Genomic DNA, 20,578 nt, shown 5'->3' with positions numbered 1-20,578 from the left:
TTACGTTGGAGAAAATCCGGCCGTTTTTCAAAATAAAACACATTTTAGACGCTAATAATCGATACAACGGAAATTGTATACATTAGTTGTTCTTTCTTTGCGGCCCGGTGGTTGGGGACCCCTGCTGTAATACATGCTACTGTTTGACTGTACTTGTACTGTAAAACATGCTACTGTTTGACTGTACTTGTAGTAATACATGCTACTGTTTGACTGTACTTGTACTGTAATACATGCTACTGTTTGACTGTACTTGTACTGTAATACATGCTACTGTTTGACTGTACGTGTACTGTGATACATAGTACTGTGTGACTGTACTTGTAGTAATACATGCTACTGTTTGACTGTACGTGTACTGTAATACATGCTACTGTTTGACTGTACGTGTACTGTAATACATGCTACTGTTTGACTGTACGTGTACTGCGATACATGCTACTGTTTGACTGTACTTGTAGTAATACATGCTACTGTTTGACTGTACGTGTACTGCGATACATGCTACTGTTTGACTGTACTTGTAGTAATACATGCTACTGTTTGACTGTACGTGTACTGTGATACATACTACTGTGTGACTGTACTTGTACTGTAATACATGCTACTGTTTGACTGTATGTGTACTGTAATACATGCTACTGTTTGACTGTACGTGTACTGTGATACATACTACTGTGTGACTGTACTTGTACTGTAATACATGCTACTGTTTGACTGTATGTGTACTGTAATACATGCTACTGTGTGATTGTACTTGTACTGTAATACATGCTACTGTTTGACTGTACGTGTACTGTAATACATGCTACTGTTTGACTGTATGTGTACTGTAATACATGCTACTGTTTGACTGTACGTGTACTGTGATACATACTACTGTTTGACTGTACGTGTACTCTAACATTCTATCTCATAAATATATTCACCATATTCTTCATCATCAGGTGAAGCTGGCTCAAGAAGTGACCGTTGCCAAGGCAGCGCTGACGGAGCTCCAGCTTCGCTCGACGAAGAATCACGAGATGAAGCAGGAACACCACAAGCACCACGACACGGAGGCCGTGGAAAAGCTGCAGGCGGAGAAGCAAGCAGAGTTTGAGCGGTTCACTACATCGATCGCTAACCTCCGTGCTGCTCTCAAATCATCGGACGATGAATGTAACCGGCTCCACGAGGAGAGTTGGCGTCTCTTAGAAGAGGCAGAGAATGCCAGAGTTCACCACGAAAATGAGAAGGTAGGCATTACAATACTGCCCCCCCAAGGGTGGAACTGTTTGACGCCTGCCCTCAAAGCATGCACCTCTTTGGCCTCCTTCAAAACGCATCTGTGGAGTAATTTATTGTTATTTCATTGGTATTGTTAAATGTCGATGATTAAGGACTTTCAATGGAAACAAGACCGCAAGGGCTTTTTTTGGAATGCTCCTCTTAGACAGGATATTTGACTGTACTTGTACTGTAATACATGCTACTGTTTGACTGTACTTGTACTTAACATCCCATCTCATAAATATATCCATCATCAGGTGAAGCTGTCTCAAGAGGTGACCGTCGCCAAGGCGGCGCTGACGGAGCTCCAGCAAGATCTCAGGAGACAGGAGCGCCACAATACGGAGGCCGTGGAAAGGCTGCAGGCGGCCAAGGAAGCAGAGTTTCAGAGATACCGCAAAGGGATCGCCAAACTCCGTGCTGCTCTTAAATCATCGGACGATGATCTTAACCGGCTCCAGCAGGAGAGATGCTCTCTCGTAGAAGGGCTAGAGAAGGCGAAAAGTTTTGACGTCCAGGCGCTGCATATGGCGCACCAGAAGCTCAAGCACGAGCACATGAGACAGGAGCAGCAGAATAAGGAGGCTGTGGAAAGGCTGCAGGCGGCCAAGCAAGCAGAGTTTGAGCGATACAGCAAAGGGATCGCTAACCTCCGTGCTGCTCTCAAATCATCGGCCAATGACTGTAACCGGCTCCAGCTGGAGAGATGCTATCTCCTAGAAGAGGCAAAGAAGGCAAAAACGGGAGCCTGAATCCAACTAGATAGCTTTCTGAATTTATTTCTTATTCATTCCTATTTCCTATTCTATATATGTTATTGTTGTGTGTGTGTGTGTGTGTGTGTGTGTGTGTGTGTGTGTGTCCTTGTGCTGAGAAAGGCGCCTATAAATAAATTTTTTGATTATTATTATATTTTGTGTGTTTGTTTTCTTGTTTTTTGATAGTTTGAGGAGCAACATCTTTGCATTAAACCTATAGCTCTGACACTGCTTATTGACAGCTCCGTGAATTCCCCTCTCCACCAATCGCATCGTCTCCATGCTGAACTGATCACTAATCAATAGCCTGTTGGTGTAAATACTCCCTGTTCAGCACAGCGACGTTCTCACAAAGGATTGATCCTGCTATTCATGGATGCTGCAGGTGCTCTTTCCAACATGGAGCCCTTCTCCCTCCTCTTCCTCAAACCCCACGTCCATTAGCAGGCACGTTGGACAATGGTCTGTCTCCCATCAATTTATCCATTACGTCATAAAATTGAGATTTTGAATGGTCAAAACCACTTTTTTGATTGTGACTTTTGGCCTTAGAATATCCGCTCTTCAAACCTTTCCAGTGGTTTTTTATCTGCTCGATGTTTTGCTTGATTCCTTCTTCCATCAGCCGGTCATGGACTTGTTTGTACAACTCAGAGTTTCTAGCCTTCTACCGTCAAGTCTTTCAACAATTTTAAGGTCTTTTTGGACACCGACCAATTATACCTCCCGCTCGCCATGTCTTTCGCTTGCTCTGCTTAGACTAGCTTCCGGGAATAACAGAATAATAATAATAATATGCTTTATTTCTATAGCACTTTTTGAGAAATAAAATTCACAAAGTGCTTATACAGACAAAAAGAAATAAGATAAACAAGAACCATACAAACAAAAAATACATAATAAGCAGCGCGTGTAGCTGACATCACAGACATGCGCAGTAAGGGCGGCTTGTACCGATACTTCGGAATAAGTGTTTTCATGCGCCCTGATCGGATCACAAATCGGTGTAAACCACCCCTCTCGATCGGATCGAGCTTGATTGGGTCAGACTAATCCGATTTGGGTGTGTACATGAAGCATTTTTATTCCAATCAGGATTTTAATCCGATTACATGTGTCCATGTGTGACAGGTTGGTGGAGTTTTGGTTGCGACAACGCCACCCAGGGAATTTTACTCCTGGGAATTATCTAGGGAGAATTATCTCTCCTGAATTATACTGGTGCGCGTATCCCTACTCCAGAGACACAGGTTCGATTCATTCCACACAGGCAGAGAGCAGGTCCGGTTCACACAGTTTATTCTCACACAGATTGACATACAGCTGTGCCTTCAAAATTGGTATCGGTTTAACAATAATTATTAACACTGTGATTAAACATAAGGCACCATAACAGTCAGCACAAACAATACGAAACAGAGGAATTTCCACCTAAAGCAGCAGCCACGATCAGGGGAGGGCAGTGGCTGTGAACGGCCCACACGCCTCTTCAACCTTCCAGAAATGTGTTAACTGCAGGTAACAGATTAATCCTGTTCTCCTCCGTTTATCAGAATGCTGCAGATTATCTTAATCTAACCAATCCTCTGCTCGCGTCCAGTCTACCGAGTGGGTTTCAACTTTTAATGATTGTTTTTAAAGGTCCCATATTACACAATTATTCCACGTATAACGAGCACGCGCGCATGCACGCTACCGTGGTAAACCGTGGGCGTCCCTGTGGGCGTGGTCCAACCCGGAAGCTCCCTCCCATTGGCTGCCTGGCTCCTGCGTGACTTCCCAGGACCTGCTGGATTAGTCGTATTAAGTGTTTCGCTGCACGCCTCCTTCGGGTCAGTAACTCCTGCGTTTCTGCGGCGATCGGACGCTTCCTCGTGCGGCAGAAGGAAGTAGAGCTCTTACATCCGGATATCGACTCTCCGAACTCGTTCCAGATGGAGGAATACCACAAACCGGACCAGCAGACGGTGCAGGCGCTGAAGAACATCGCCTCCCGGCTTCGGATCAACTCCATCAAGGCGACAACTGCAGCTGGCAGCGGGTAAGAGGAGGAACACGGAGAGATTGGAACCGGCCGAGGGAGCATGACGCAGCAGATTCCCGTCCCGGGACACCGGCGGATCAATGGACGCGTCGGAGCGGGCACGCGGACTGGGAACCAGGTTTCCTGGTGCGTGGTGGCGTGTAAAACACGTTTTCACATCTGGATTTAAGTTTCCGAACTCAGTCACGAGACTCGATCGATTTCTCCAGGCGCCTTGATCGATCACGCCATAAGACGTCGTGCGTGACGCGGGGGCCGGTTTTCAGGGGGATCGAGCTCCGTCATTAACCGGGTTTACGGTTTCTCTGTCGCAGGCGCGTTACTAAAGGAAGCGTCGTGTGGACGACGATCCGTTTCACAACGGGAGACCGGATTACAGCCCGGTGCCGTTCCGCCATTGGACTGCAGCGGCATGGCTGCCGAGTGGGCCAATGGGCATCCGCCTAGAAAGTCCACGTCCGGTTGAGATTTCAAAATAAAATCCCAATTAAGGCAAAAGATTTAAAAAAAACAAGCGTAAAATTAAATTCTCTGTATTGAAATAAAACGACGAAAGGACATTCTTAATCACGTCTGGGTTCATGCTTTCATTGATTTTTGCTTGGTCACATCTTCCATTTCAGAGAAGTCAAGGATATGCCATCAATGGAGCAGACCTGAGAGGTATTACTGGAATGAGGGTTGAGAATAAGGAGAGGAATAACATTCATAACATAAAGCCTCATAAGTTATTTAACTTTGCATTGCTTTCACTTTAACAGTTTGGAAATACTCAATAAAAACGTGTCGTCGCATGTTGTGTTTGCATGTCAGAGTGAGAGCAAGAAATAAAGAGGAATCTCCAAATGTCTTTGTGAAGTGACTGAATCCGAGTCACCCTGCCTCCGTCTAATTTACATAAATATAACACAACATTGTAAAACTGGTTTGGCATGATTTAGCACGATGGATTGAAAGTAACTTTGTCTCTATGGGTTTTTCTTTTTTTTTGCTTTCCTAGTGTGTGAGCAGAGGGAAACATAATTCTATATTTGAACTGAAGGGCCCTGGAGGTGCATGCAGTTCTGAATGTTTATGGCTGGTTGTCTAACTATTCTTTCTACATCATTTCATTGCAGTCATCCCACATCATGCTGCAGCGTCGCAGAGATCATGTCTGTGCTGTTCTTTCACACCATGAAGTATCGCCCTGGGTCTCCCCGTGACCCCAACAATGACCGCTTTGTCCTTTCCAAGGTAACCAACACGCACAGGGGAGCATCAAAAATAACTGATTCATTAATTAAGACATTTTTACACGCGTCTAAAAAAGACATTCACATTGTTGCCAAAATCCAAATAAGGTCAAACTTCCTGCTATTAAAAAAATCTCAGCGACAAACTTCAAACTTGACTGGAAATGTAAATGCGAGTCGCAGATAAATAGTAATAGTAAATATTTACATTATCTGAGTGTTTATTCTTACGTTGAAACTGAATAGACATAAAGTACAAAGCAAGAAAGAAACAGAGTCCTGTTTTTCTACGTGATCAATTCAGCATACCCATTTCCCATATAAATTGAAAATTTAATATTTTAATGTTAATATTATTCATCATGCAGCAAACGGACTTCATTTTTACATTCAGACTTTGTTTCCGTCTTATGTAGCATGAAATTCTTCATCCAGGTGGAACAGCTCTGTAATATTTCTGGGCTCTTTGTAAAGGTTTTGTTAGGTTTACAGTGTGCACGCCTTCACATTTGATTTCGATCTCTTCCTCCTCAGGGCCATGCAGCTCCTGTGCTGTATGCCGTGTGGGCGGAGGCGGGCTTCCTGAAGGAGAACGAGCTCCTCAACCTCCGTAAGGTTGATTCCATACTGGAGGGACATCCCGTGCCGGTGAGGTGGCGTTTAGAGAAATATGATACTTCTACACTTCTGTGTGCTGATTTTGGGTACTTTAGCATCGTTCTGAGAGTAATTAGCAGCACAATAAACATGTATAATACCATTAATCCAAAGCGTAAGCAAAACTACCCTATATTGAATTAATGAAGCCGGAATCTTTTGCATTGGACTTCAAAACCGTTTTCCACATTGTTTAATAAACCAAAGGCAACGCTGCAAAAGGAATACTATGATGTCCTTGCATGGAAGCGGTCTGGCTACTTTGCTTGCTTCGAGATCCTTTTGAAGCCGTGTAAATATCTTATTAATCAGATGTGAACAGCAGATGTATGTCACTAGATGTCACTCAGTATTGTGCCTCGGCAGGCTAAAATGCTTGATGATTTTTCTAGGACGTGATATGTGGAATAGATGCCTACTGCAAATGTAGAGACATAAACACACACGCTGACTTGTGTTCAGGCAGAGATACAGTGGCAGAGAGGAGGCTGTCTGACAGAGATGCTCCGTGCTCGGCTCCACTCTCTCCTGCTGCAGACTAATGAAACGCTGTGCTGTTTGAGGCACAGACTGCAGCTGCTGCCAGGCCAACTGCTTCATGCTCTCTGGATTTGCAGTCATAAGCTGTGGAGTAAGATGCATGTTTTGTGTGTGTGTGTGTGTGTGTGTGCTAACAGAAGCAGCAGTTTGTGGATGTGGCCACTGGATCTCTGGGTCAGGGGCTGGGAGCCGCCTGTGGGATGGCATACACTGGAAAATTCTTTGACAAGGCCAGGTAAAAAAACAAAACAAATATGCACGAACTGGAAAAAGACAAGACAACCTCCAACAGAGAGACGCAAACACGCATATCGGGAGCGTAGAGTAGAGAACAGAAGGAGATGGTCTCGCTGGACATTTTGGTTTTACCACAAAACGGATGCAGTGAAACAGGGAATGCCATCAGAGTGTCGCCCTTCATATCTCTCTGCCCTGCATCGCTTCTGCTCTAATAATCACACATGCAATGACTAGCCCCCCCCCCCCTGTCTGTGCTTCCATTTTTACTCTCATCTTCTCTTTAAAAAGAAAGAAAAAGAAAGGTACAATCCTAAGCTATTGCACATACCTGTATATATTTAGATTTTGTACTTTTGTACTTGTACTATTATTATTATTATTTGTGCATAAAACAATGCATGCATTTCCCCCCAACCATGGGCAGAACAGCGTGTGACGTTAATTCAGTGTAATGTAATGTAAAATCGCTCTCATCAACAGGCTGAGACAGAACTGCTACCTTTTTATTAAACTCTCCTGCAGCTTCAGCTGGACCGGAGCAGCAAATCCGTAAAAGCGTCCGCTACACCTGATGGAATGTTATTTCATATTTATGTTCAGACAGTCACAGGAAATGAGTTCTGCAGAAAGTCGAGCACACCCCTCGTGTTCTCTTGCTTCAGTAAAATACTTGAACAAACCCATTGAATTTGATTCGGGTGCTCGGTCAGGTATTCAGTGCTGCTGAGGCAGGATTGAATGTCTGTTCTCTGATTTATGCTTTTATGGCTCGTATGTCTCAGACTTTTGGGGGGGATCAAACAACTCCAGGGATCCCCAGTATTTTCCTCGCTATTCTTCTGTGCTGCATTGGATTTACGTTGGTATAATGAACAAAGACTATGAAGGAAGCATGTTCAACGAGAAAAGCACTCTGACAGCACAGACCTCTGCCAAGCACCTCAGTCCCCTATACTGTGATTTACACTAAAAGTGATCTTTTTTTGTAAGATGGAGGTTGCCATCCTACAAATTCCAGAAACATCGGTTAATAATCAACCGAGGTACTGAGGAGCAAATTTTGAAGCTCCATTTACTGCAATGTTAACGAAAATGTCAAAGTGATCACCAAAATGTATTCATCTGTTCCTGGTGACATAAACGTTCCCAACATGAAAATTGCATCAAGATCCATCTGTAACGTTTTGGGTTCTGTTGCTAATAGACACAGATAAATCCTGGTAAATACAAGTGAGAGCAATAATTAGGAAGTTTTATTTTGTTGCGCAAACCTGGCATTGATCTTTTGTTGCACTTTTATTCTGAAAGTCGCTCGTGTGATTAGCTAATCGGGAGCAAGTAAACACAACCCTGTTTTTATATTCCAGAGGCGGCGTGGACATCTTAACATAAGTACCGGTATTTGGTTTCTCTTCCCATCATCCCAGATCACTGCCTCTTTTCTCTGCTCTTTGTCCACCTCTGTGGAATTCCTCTCTTCTTTCTTTTCTTTCCGCGCCGTGTTTTCCCTTTGCCTCGGGGGTTGGAATGCGTGTTGTAATGCGTTGTGTCTCGGCCTGTCTTCCGGCTTTCATAAAAAATGTGTGTATTTGACTGGAAAGCTGTCGGGAGTCGTTATGCCATGGGGAGCGGCCAGTGAGGATGATGGGGGGTGCAGCGGGCGGGGGGAGTGGGCGTGTTTCCGTTGGCGTGACGGCCAGCTGTCACACCGAGTACCTTTTTATGAGGAATCACCGAATAGGAAGAAGTGCAGCTGATTGAAAGCTTAACCATCTCCCTTATTTCTTCACAGATGTACAGGATAGGCAAAAATAAGCTTCGCCTTCAGCCTGTTCCTTTTTCGGTTCGGGAATTCTTTTGAACTTTCTTTATGTTGTAACTCAATTTTGTAAACTGAATATTTGTAACTGAAGTAAACCATCAGTTTGGACACATTGGAGGTAAAACACAAAGTGTCTCGCTGTCCTCTTGAAGCTACCGGGTGTTCTGCCTGATGGGGGACGGGGAGCTGTCCGAGGGCTCGGTGTGGGAGGCCATGTCCTTCGCCTCGCACTACAACTTAACCAATCTGGTGGCCATCTTGGACATCAACCGTCTGGGTCAGAGTGACCCGACTCCACTCCAGCACCACACGGAAAAATACCAGCGACGATGTGAGGCCTTTGGGTGAGTAATGGGGGGGGGGGCAAGTGGGACCATCTGTGACATGATGCCCCGGTCAGTAGAGTCGCCCTGATACTTCCATTTATTCCCCGTTTTCCCAGCTGGCATGCCGTCATTGTGGACGGTCACAGCGTCGAGGAGCTGTGTAAAGTGCTGGGTCAGCCTCGCCATCAGCCGCTCGCCATCATCGCCAAGACGATCAAAGGAAAGGGCATCCCAGGTACCATCATAGTTCGTGACCAGCAGTAAAGCTTCAAGTGTCCGTGGTTGTTGTTTTTTTTTTATCCCCTGCGGGGGGCCCTCTGTCGGTGCAGATGGGCTCTACGTCGCTCTAATCCAGGCAGCTCTTTGGTGCTTTAGCTGCTGCAGCGTGATAATCCCTCAGAACGTGTAGGATACACTCGGACCAGCAGCCCATTGTTGCCCGTGTTGTGGTAGAACGCTGCGAGTGCGCGCATTCACATAAAGCTTTGTGTGTCTAACGGGCATGTCTTTGTGTACATAGGACTCTTGTAATCTTATGATTTTGTAATCCACTGATTTGCGTTGACTGCGAGCGACGGCCAGCTTTTATGTTCTCTGCTTTTTACATTCTTTGCTATTGTCCATGCAAACACAAAGAAGAGACTCTGACCACAATCAATAAAGCATTTTTATAGTTTTCTCTCTTAAATAAATGATGTATTGTAAAAACTATCACTCGTGTCCTGAGTTGTGTGGGGTTTTTTTTGCGCGTGCTTTTCAGTGGCTGAGGATCAGATGGGTTGGCACGGTAAGCCCCTCCCCAAAGCCAAGGCCGAGAGTGTGATCAAGGAGCTGGAGAGCAGCATCTTCGGCTGTAGCAAACGCATCTGCCCATCTCCGCCCAATGAAGAGGCTCCGCCCGTCAGCCTCAGCAACATCCGCATGCCGAGCGCACCCAGCTACAAACTTGGAGAAAAGGTATGAGCGGTGGGGGCGGAGACTGTTTTCAGTAAGTCCTGGCGTTTGTTGATGGAACGAAACAAAACTTCATTCTTTCCTTTGAATTTAGTTTATTTTTCTTCTTTATTATGACATTGTAGATATCGTCATCTCAAATAGTTCCAATCCAGGGTTGACTTACGATCATTGTGACCTGGGACCGTTCGACTTTGCGCCCACGTCGGTCTGTTTTTGTCTGTCTGTTTGTTTACGACCTACTGGAAGGTGAGCGAGCGAATCGAGTGTACGACAGTTTCTGCGGTTTCACCCACGATGTCTACCGAGAGGAAATTCTCTTTCTACTCCATTTACAGAATCGTGTCGCAGCATAATATACTTATGCTAATTTAACATGGGGCGAACCCTCGGAACAGACTGTGGTCGTAAAGTCGCCGACCCCCCCTGTAATGTTCACACCTACAGAAGTCTACTTTTACTCAAGCGGTCTGTTTGGTCTGATTGTGAGCCGCTATAACTTCCAGTAGAGACGCAGAGTGGATAATAGGACGTGTCTGAGCGCTACTGCGTGTGACATGAATGAACGTTTACACCTGTCTGTCTGCAGTGATTGTTGTTTAATGATCAAACACACAGGTGGCATGGAATTTTTCTATCGATGCTCTTTTTTAATCCACCTTTCCCAGGTTGCTACGAGGAAGGCGTACGGCATGGCTCTGGTCAAGCTGGGCCGTTCCACCGATCGCATGGTGGTTCTGGATGGCGACACCAAGAACTCCACCTTCTCTGAGCTCTTTAAGAAGGAATTCCCCGACCGCTACGTGGAGTGTTATATCGCCGAGCAGAACATGGTGAGGAAGACGAGTTGGCTGGCTGGTGGGCGAGCGTTGGAATCCACGTGAACACTGAACAAAAAGATAAACGCGACGCTTTTGTTTTTTGCTCCAATTCTTCACGAGTTGAAATCGAAGATCTAAGAGTTTATTATCATGAAAGATGGAGGCACGCCGGTGCAATAATCATGCTGCCTAATCAGCGACTCGGTTCCCTTTCCTTGCAGGTGAGTGTGGCGATAGGCTGTGCCGTACGGGAGAGGAACGTCGTGTTTGCCAGCACCTTCGCCACGTTCTTCAGCCGGGCCTACGACCAGCTTCGCATGGCCGCCATCTCTGAGAGCAACATCAACGTCTGCGGCTCCCACTGCGGTATCTCTATCGGTCAGTTACAGGCCCCGCAAGTCTAATGGAAATCGACCAAAGCTCATCTAAAATTGGGAAAAGGACATTTGAGTCTTTGTTTGCAGTCGCATGTTTTGCTTCTTTAATTTCACAGCGGTGGATTGAAACTCTCCTCAGGGTGTCGGGTTTCATTTCCTTGAATCCTAAACCTTTCCCCTGTTAATGCTGGTCCGTCTTCCTCTCCTGTTATCAGCACTCTTCCTCCTCCCTCTCCCTGTCTCTTTCACCCCCCCCCCCCTTTCTCCTTCTCCTCCTCCACCTCTGCAGGTATATTTGCATGCCCTCCTTTCCGGACAGAATGCACGTCAATCTTTCTAGAATCTGTTTTTCCCAGCCTACAGGGAACATTGGTGTCTTATTGCAGCTGATATATGTTGATGTTTGTGCCTCTTCAGGCGAGGATGGACCCTCTCAGATGGGTCTGGAGGATCTGGCCATGTTTAGAGCCATTCCTACAGCGACCATCTTCTACCCTAGCGACGGCGTCTCCACTGAGAAAGCCGTGGAGCTCGCTGCTAATACTAAGGTGCCGATTATCACTTGGCCCAAAAAACAAAAAAAAAAGAACACTGACTTAACGATAAACGTTTGCGTTGAATAGAATCCATTGTGTGTTGAAAAAGCGCCGACCCGTGCATGTACTTCTGGTTTGTTTCAGGGTTTGTGTTTTATCCGAACAAGCCGCCCGGAGAACAACATCATCTACAACTGCAATGACGACTTCCAAGTGGGTCAGGCCAAGGTGAGCAGCAGCACATCTAAACACACAACAGAACCCGCTGCACCCCAAAGCTGTAATTGATTTTCATTGAAGATTCATTGATTATGTTATTTTATTATTATGACACCACCATTTGCATGTTTTCTATCAAACCTTCACCGATGACTAATCGAGACTCCTTGCACGTGATTTCCTTGAGATTTCCGCACATAAGCGTGGTTTCCCCATCCTTCTCAGGTTGTGTGCAGCTCCAGTGACGACCATGTGACTGTAGTTGCTGCAGGAGTCACCCTCCACGAGGCGCTCGCTGCTGCTGAACAGCTGAAGAAAGGTACAAAGAACTTGAGAATTAAAGACATCTCGACATAATCTCATACAGTTTTCCTTAACTCTCATCGTGTGAAGTGTGATCAATAAAGGGAACATTTGAAAGATTTAATTAAACAATTTGGTTGTTCTTGTGGATGCTCCAGGGCTCGGAAAAAAAATCCTTGCGGACTTCCGCTAATGCCCCTCCCTTAGGGTGTAATGTAAAGCTCTCTACTGCCTATATGCGTATCATTATCTACTATGCATTATATATAAATGTAGTGCTCTATAATGCGATTTAGCGTGATCAGTATAATCAATAAAGCTAAATGTCGTGAGTTCCCTTTGTTGACTAAGCGTGCATCACATAGAACTTCCATCTAAACTGAACTCTCCGCTCCATCAGAACGTATTAACATCCGCGTGATCGACCCGTTCACCATCAAGCCCCTGGACTCCAAGGTGATCATTGACAACGCCAAGGCGACCAGAGGACGCATCATCACGGTGGAGGACCACTACTATGAAGGTGAGGACACTGGAAAAGTCGGCAACCAGATGTCACTGGAGTATTTCCTGTCAATAATCTTAATCTGATCATTTCAGTTTACAGCATCCAAGTTTCCACTCTGACCTGCGATAACTCGCATTAAACATAAATATTGTTCCAATGCACTGAAAGTCAGCTCACAGAAATGGCGTGAGTCAGTAGCATTAGCACAAGAAGTAAAATAAACCGCATGCAGCTGTATTGACTCATTATTAAAAACGCCTGAAGGAGATCTGAGGAGGAAAGATGAGGGGGAGAGGGTGGACGATCATGGATGCTATCAGCGGTGATGGTGGAGGGGTGGAGGGTATGTGTGAGAAGAGAAAGATGGAAGATGGAGATAATGGACTGTGTATATAGGGGGATGGGGGGGGGGGGGGGGGGGGGGCTTGGCGAACCTGTCAGTGTGTCTTAGTTTCAGCTTTGGCCTTCGGGCTCTCTGACCTACATACGGCACCAGCAGGATTAGATGACTGGCCCCCCCTCCCCTCGTGTGTTTTGTTGTCCTGCGTGCGTTACATACCAACATGCAGATGAGTATTTCACGACATGCAGGTGGAAATGTGAGCTTTGCAGGAGGGTAATAACCCCCCCCCTATGAAAACGAGGCTGCCCAGATTGAACCTCTTTCCGACCTCCTGTTTTATTTAACTCTAATTTAATGAATGCAGTAAAATGTTAGGGTCCCACGATAAACCTGTGTCTTTGGCTTCATTTTAACAACCTCTGAATACATTATTCAGATTCTGCCCATCGTGTACATTCTAGCTCATCTAAACGTGACATGCATGTCAACCGTATTGTAATGTGTATAATATATCGTATACTGTATACTAATTTTGTCATTTCAATAGAAATATGTTCATTTAGGTGAATTCTGACCGCTGAAGGTTGGATATGATAATGAATCTTGTATTTTTAATGTCGGATTGGAGTTCGTGTTCTGCATAAACTTTTAATTTCGGGCTTTTGAGTGGAAACGTGATTTTAAGGTGTTTTGAGGTTGGTCGTTTTCTTCTAGTCGAGACGATATCTCCTCGCAGAGAAGTGATGGAAGCGAACAAAACAGCAGATCCTTAAATTGCTCTTCATTCCGTTTCCTCAGGCGGTCTCGGCGAGGCGGTGTGCTCCGCCGTCGTGAACGAGACCGGCTTCACCGTGCATCGCCTGGCGGTCTCCAAGGTCCCTCGCAGCGGCAAGCCCCACGAGCTGCTCCAGATCTTTGCCATCGACCGCGACGCCATCGCTCAGGCGGCTCGTAAGTTGTTGAGCGGCTCTGCCAATGCCAAGTAAAGAGCAACTGCAGCGGTGGAAGCGCCAGCAGCAACACGGCGAAGGACTCCACAGCTAACCTGCAGTGACCGTGGAACGAGGGGAAGCCCTCCTCCACGCAAAGCTTGGCAATCTTTTTCTCCTTAACTATCATCAATGTGGTTTTAAAGCCCTTGATTTTTTTTTACCCCATCTGTTTGTGAGTGCCACACACAGCTTCACCCTCTAAACCTGCCCTACCTCCCACAGAGGGCTCTGATACAGCTGCGGTGTTTCGTTGAATGTAGTTTGGAGTTGGTTTGATACTTTGGGTGGAACCCCTCTCGCTTCCACTCCGCTCTCCAGAAAGGAGTGGAGCAAATCTGGTTAGGTCTGTTTGAGCAGCGACCGTTGTAAGCCTTTTCACCCCGACTTGGATTGGATCACATCGCAACAATAAAGGGATGGGTTCTTCACAATACTTGTGTCTGTGGGTTTTATTGTGGTTTGTGGTTGCATGAAACTAAGAACCAGTTGTCACAATAAAAATTAGGCTTGCGAGGAATATGGGTAACACAGCATAACTAATGTAATATTTCACCTATGGAATAACAAATGGTTCCTTTTGTTAAGAAGTTGTTGGCTTAAATACTCTAAATCTGCATTTTTCAGAGGAAAGTAAGATTAATCAGAGCTGATCAAATTACAGCCTCGTCCCTTTAATTAAGGGGAACACGCTAACATAGAATTTTCATTTCATTTCATTGCATTTTCTAACCGCTTATTCCGTTATCGGGTCGCGGGCCAAGCTGGAGCCAATCCCAGCAGTCAATGGGCGAGAGGCAGGGGACACCCTGGACAAGCCGCCAGTTCATCGCAGGGCAACACAGAGACAGACAACCAGCCACACACACACTCACACCTACGGGCAATTTAGTGTCACCAACCAGCCTAGGCTGCATGTCTTTGGAGGTGGGAGGAAGCCGGAGAACCCGGAGAGAACCCACGCAGACACGGGGAGAACATGCAAACTCCTCACAGAATGGCCACAAGCCGGAGACGAACCTGCGACCATCTCGCTGTGAGGCAACAGTGCTTACCACTGCGCCACCGAGCCTCCCCTAATATAGAATATAAATTTTAAAATGAATAAAAAAACTAAGCGGGGATTCTGGCATGGGACAAGTCTGAACTGACCCCTCCACCTTTCTATCAAACTCTGAATCATGTATAAAAATGAACAAAATTAAATGGCATAATTTTAAACAGCATCTGAATCCAACAACACGAAGGAGAAACATCTGCTTTAAGGAATATTTTTGGAAGTTTTACATTCAGGAACAAAGAACATTCAAACCATCAGTCAGTCAGTGGAAAATGACTTTTTCTGTAGAGCCCATTTAATAAAGTCTATATTGGTAGCATTGACAAAATGCCTGGCTGCACGACCATGTGCGTATTTAATGTACATTAATAATTGAAACGCCTATTGAAAAATTCACGCATGTACACGATGGTAAAATATACACTCTGTGAAATTCCAAGCATTTGAACTGTTAACCTGCTATGTCTGTCCTTCATTGACGGCTTCCCAGGTTTAGCATCGCGTACAATAAATACACAGGAATGGTGCAACGTGTGTGATTGAATGATTCAGTCCTCTTCCTGTACGTCAGTCCTCGGTACATTTTACTGACTGAACTCTAAGAAGGACCACAGAAGATTGGACGTGATATTTGGGATGACCTTTGACCTGGTTCCTATAGAGCAGCAGGAGTTTGCCTGGCCTTTGAGGTGGAGTGTGTTTCTGTTTGAGTCCATCTGAGCATCTGTCTATCAGACGTGGCATTCTGCGCATGTGATCACAGGGGGGGGGGGGGGGCGCTCACACACTCGCCTCCTGTCAAACTGATTTATGTCGGTATGATGCGCACACATGGCCAATTTCTCAGGCACAAAGCATGTCGATGCACAGCTCAGATCTCGTTAGTGTCAGCTCATCTAACAGCTGATAATCAAATAATAATAATAATAAACTAGGATAGGCGCTAGGGCCTAAAAATAATAGAGCGAAATACTGAATGGTAACAGTTCCCAGAACCGCATAGAAAAGATTTCTGCACCCCCTACATGGCCGGAGATCTGAGTATGTGTGATTTAAGGTGACTCCTGAATTATGTTGTGATTAGAAAGAGCTTGACAAACATTTCATTATTGATTTTCACAACACATTCCTTAAAGGTGTTGCCACAGGTTGTTGTGTTACAAAACAAAGAGAATTTCAACCAATAGCTGACTTTTCGACCAAAGAGGCGTTTCCTCGTCATCTGATCGGCTGCTGGTTTGCTAGAAATAGTTCTTAACTTCTATAGCAGTACTAGGATTACAGTACTACAGTAATACCACAACTCGGCTTCCCTTAATTTCTAGATTTGTTTAGATCGTTGTGTCTTTTAAGCTTCTATAATACAAACTAAACGTGTACTGACTACAGTGAAAAGTACCTCATGTCTCAACGGTGGATGAGGGACATGCTGCTTTAAGCGTAGTACCTGGGAACTCAGAAAGCGAACGTGGACATTTAGTAAGATTTAACAATACTATCCGTGACCAACAATATACTATAGAATCCTATTCTATACCTGATCAACATAAAATACAAAGATCAAAAACTCACATCTCTACCAATGTTTTATTTTATTTTATAGAAAATAAACATTTCAAGACATGGATCTTTGAAATCAATAAGCTGAAACATGTATCATATTCAATGTCTGAAAAATAGTTACGTTTAAAAACTCTGAACGCACAAAACAACCGCACAGGAGATGTGTATATATAGTTTACGAAAAATAACTAGTTTCCTGCAGTTATATTAACACTCCACAAAATATCCCCTGCGTATTTTTACTTTCTTTAAAAAAAAAAAACCTGTTGAATTTGAAGTGTGAAGAACACACTAGAGGACCCACTCCTGTGATAATGAGGCGCAGACACCATACAGGAAAAACTAGCTTTACTAAGCAGTTACACATCTTTATCAGAAATGAACAGCGCTGGAACACTTCCTCCAGACCACATGACATCATATTCTCATTTTAAACTCATGTCTCCAGTGTTGCTGCCCCCATCTTCCTCTTCTTCCTCTTCCTCTTCTTCTTGCCAGATGTGATAGCCTCCTCAGCTGCAGGTATCGGGTTAACATCCATCTCTGAAGTTTCGGGTTCTTCTTCCGAAGGCGCAGCTTTCTTCACACGGGCGGATGAACAGCGTCGTGTCGCCACGTCTCTGTGATACAGAAAACACCAAAGTCAACAATGTTTGATCATTTGTATTCTTCTGTTCTAATACAAGTGTCTCAGTTTGTCATCTGTCTTTGAAGTACACTTTTTAAGACTCTCTTACGTAACAAGTCAAGCTATTCTAAGCTGAACAAACAATTTAATTAATAATGCGCTGAAAAATGAAATGTTTTTGGACCTTTTTTGTGAGTTAAGTTGTATTAATTTTAATCTGACACCAACCATGACGGACAAACACTGCCCCCACTGATCCCATCTGATCTTGTGCCACAGTGACAAACACCACAGCTTGGTGAAAACCGGTATGGTATCTGAACTCACTAAACTGCGTAGGCTTGCAAGGGATGGGTCATTAAACAGAGTCATGCGACTGAATACGACAGCCATGTGTGCAGGAATTGGGGAATTTAATGAAGCATCACGAGCAAGACAATCAGCGAGCTATTCTTCAAGTTGGTATATGTACAGTTAAATATCCAGCAGTGTACCCCGGTATTTACCTTTTCTGACCCACTGAATTCTGCTTTTTATTCCCAGAGCCCCCGTTTTTCTCCAGCAGAGCCACAAAGAAACCATTTGTGCGAGTCTTGGTGACGCTGGCACGTAGACACTGAGTGAGTGGCTCCAAGCCTCGCTCAGGCCACTGAGAAAGCAAAGGAACCAACCTGGGGGAAGAAAAACACACATTAATCACGTGATCCAAATAACAAATATATAAAAAAAAAAGAGGTATGAAAAACGTGAAAGGTTTATTTTATTTATTGCTGATCTTCTGCTACCTGCAATCGGGGTTCTGTTGCAAACAGGCCGATATGACGTCCTCGTTCTCCTGGCTGTGGACGGAGCAGGTGGAGTAGACCAGACGCTTCAGCCGAGGGAAGCTGAGGCCGTGGTTCAGGCAGCGCAGCTGGAAAGAGGCCAAAGAGGCCAGACGAGCCTCAGCCGTCTCGGAGTTAGCAGAGGAGGCATTGTCCTGGAGACACACCATACCTGGGCCAAAGACATGGATTTAAGAACCGATCCTTTGATCCCCTAATATGTGTAATATCTAATATCAGCAAAAATGTCAAAATAAACAATATTTAAAATTTCTTCCTGTGGTATAAATAAAGCATCTCATGTCTGTCAGATAACCGTACCCAGCTCTGGAATCATTTGAGTCCTTTAAAAAAGTAAAACATTTCCTTGAAATTTAGGCATAATAGAAAATGCATAATTGGTGATCTAAAAGCAGCACTGATGAGGAGAAACTGAGCAACAAAATAACTTGAACATGAAAACATCCGTTTGCTATTGGATGTGATTACGTTACAAACTGTAAAAAGAATCATTGCACTGTATGAGACTATCCACCGCAGGTTCATCAGACACACACGCAAGCTGCTCACTGATCCGTACCTGATCCACTGCAAGATGGATCCAACAGGATGTACTCTACATCCTTATATTGTGGGCTGCTGGGCTCCGTCTTCAGGAAGTCCTGGTTGGCCAGTTTCTGGCAGGTGATCCCAGCTCGGAGCAGGAGCGTCGACATGGTGGCCAGACGTTTGGCATCCAAGTCAAAGGCAAACAGCCTCCCCTTGTTCTTCATCAAGGCTGCCAAGTGGCTGGTCTTGTTGCCGGGGGCGGCACAGGCATCAATGACATGGCTGCCAGGCGGAGGGTTGAGCAGGTATGCGGGGAGGCAGCTGGCTTTGTCCTGCAGGATGATGTGGCCAGCTTTGTACAGGAAGTGGTCGTGAAAGTGGGTTTTTGGGGAGAAGACCAACAGCTCCGGCAGATGCATGTCCTTCACAAACTCCTTCTCCTTCAGGGCCAAGTCATCCAACCTGGAGGCCTGTCCCAGATAGGCTAAGCCGTCCCTCTTACAGTAGTCCACCACGTCCTCCATGGTGGTCTTCAGGGTGTTCACACGGACGTATCTGGGCAGCTGGTCCCCGGCGCGCCGCTGGACGCTGGCCGGGAGCAGGTCTTCGTTTTTACTGACCTTCTGCTTCACCTTCATGCGGGCCAGCGTGGCCTGCAGTCTGGGGCGATGCTTCATCATCTTGACCTTGCAGGAGCCGCCACACTTCAGCCCCCGGCCCAACAGCAGGTCATACACCAGCACCTTGGCCAGGTGCATCCTCAGCTTGGCCTGTTTGAGCAGCTTCGTGGACTCGATGATCTCCTCCAGGATGGAGGAAAACCGCTGGGTCTCAGAAACCAGGGCAAACATCTGCTTGACGTTGATATATTTACTGTCGTAAACCAGAGTTTTCAAAGCGCCCTGCTTCTGCTCAGCCTTCTCCAGGATCTCCGCGGCTTTAAAGTACAGAGCCATGGCGAAGACGTCGTCTTCACGGTAGGCTAGCTAGCGAGACGCACCGCTCCGTGTCTATCGGCTAATGTTCGATCTGTAACAATCGATCTGGCGAAGATAATTCTACCAGAAACGTTCTTTTCTTTATGCAATAAATAAATGCGTTATTATGATTCTGTTATGGTAAACGCAGCTAATGACATAGATGAGACAGTCCGCATGGCAGACTTAGTGTCGCAAAACCGGAAGAACGAGGTGACGCAAGATTGTGACGTCAGAGAGCATCCAACCAATGATTGGCAAACTGATGAGTTGCGTCATTCACCCCCGGAAGGAAGTTAAAAAAGTTTAAATGCATTTCGTGGTGGAGCAACCAGCAACCCCAAAGATGTAACAATATTCCAGTTTCAAAAAATATTTGAAATAACGCGCGGATGCATTTGAAACAAAACATAAAGCGGCGTCACACCGCCTGGTGACGTCATTAGCAGGCGACACCTCCTTAAAGGGACGATTCGACTTACACACACAGCGTGGTGTTATCAGTCCACAACATTTAACTCTTTCAAAGCAGCCACCGAAAGACGCAAGACTGCACTGAAATGCGAATGAGTAATTAATAACTAGTAAGATGTCAGAGGCCTAAACACAAACACAATCAGAATTGGTTGTGATCACCCTTCATTTTCCCTTGAGATTCTCCATTGTGGCAATTAAACTATAGTCATCCCAGACATTTTCACAATGTTTGATGACTGCTATTTTTAAGAATTGCACTCAAACGTACAACCTGATCAGTCTTGCTTTCTCCATCTTAGTGCCAATCAGTTATTCCTTTTCTGTTACATCTTAGGAACTCTGGATAAACAACTTGGAATTTGTTTTTCAAATTTGCTTTTTATTTTGTAAATGCAAAATTAAACAGCTCATATGGTTCAGGATAAAAACATACATCAAAATTGGAATGGCAGATCCAGGTCAAAAGGAAATGTGATTTTGCAGATTGAACACTCAGGATTTTTGAAACAATACTAAGAATATAGTATTCAGTGTCAGTCTAAGACGCAAAACAATT

The 20,578-nt window shown here is 45.1% G+C and overlaps 2 protein-coding genes across 3 annotated transcripts; one reads left to right on the top strand and one right to left on the bottom strand.

Annotated features, from left to right (window-relative positions):
- The first annotated feature begins 3,883 nt into the window (after positions 1 to 3,883).
- LOC137899548 (transketolase-like) lies at positions 3,884 to 14,372 on the top strand. Of its 2 annotated transcripts, XM_068743595.1 has the most exons (15): positions 3,942 to 4,071; positions 4,698 to 4,737; positions 5,193 to 5,310; positions 5,844 to 5,957; positions 6,644 to 6,741; positions 8,721 to 8,912; positions 9,011 to 9,129; positions 9,655 to 9,851; positions 10,517 to 10,681; positions 10,891 to 11,047; positions 11,464 to 11,594; positions 11,727 to 11,810; positions 12,027 to 12,120; positions 12,505 to 12,627; positions 13,754 to 14,372. In XM_068743595.1, the coding sequence occupies exons 3-15, from the start codon at positions 5,227 to 5,229 to the stop codon at positions 13,939 to 13,941; spliced, it is 1,746 nt and encodes a 581-aa protein (XP_068599696.1). In that variant the 5' UTR covers positions 3,942 to 4,071; positions 4,698 to 4,737; positions 5,193 to 5,226; the 3' UTR covers positions 13,942 to 14,372. The 2 variants fall into 2 exon arrangements, with proteins under 2 accessions (XP_068599689.1, XP_068599696.1); XM_068743588.1 differs by lacking the exon at positions 4,698 to 4,737 and having other exon boundaries at positions 3,884 to 4,071.
- A 2,258-nt stretch (positions 14,373 to 16,630) lies between these two features.
- nsun5 (NOP2/Sun RNA methyltransferase 5) lies at positions 16,631 to 19,524 on the bottom strand. Its single transcript, XM_068750950.1, has 4 exons — positions 18,600 to 19,524; positions 17,981 to 18,191; positions 17,702 to 17,866; positions 16,631 to 17,187 (listed from the first exon to the last, which is right to left on the bottom strand). The coding sequence occupies exons 1-4, from the start codon at positions 19,522 to 19,524 to the stop codon at positions 17,004 to 17,006; spliced, it is 1,485 nt and encodes a 494-aa protein (XP_068607051.1). The 3' UTR covers positions 16,631 to 17,003.
- Positions 19,525 to 20,578: the final 1,054 nt, after the last annotated feature.

The sequence above is a fragment of the Brachionichthys hirsutus genome, chromosome 2 (genome assembly GCF_040956055.1).
Source record: "Brachionichthys hirsutus isolate HB-005 chromosome 2, CSIRO-AGI_Bhir_v1, whole genome shotgun sequence".
In the NCBI taxonomy this organism is placed as follows: domain Eukaryota; kingdom Metazoa; phylum Chordata; class Actinopteri; order Lophiiformes; family Brachionichthyidae; genus Brachionichthys; species Brachionichthys hirsutus.
Note: the sequence above shows the minus strand (reverse complement) of the source record. Positions and strands in the feature narration are given on the sequence as shown.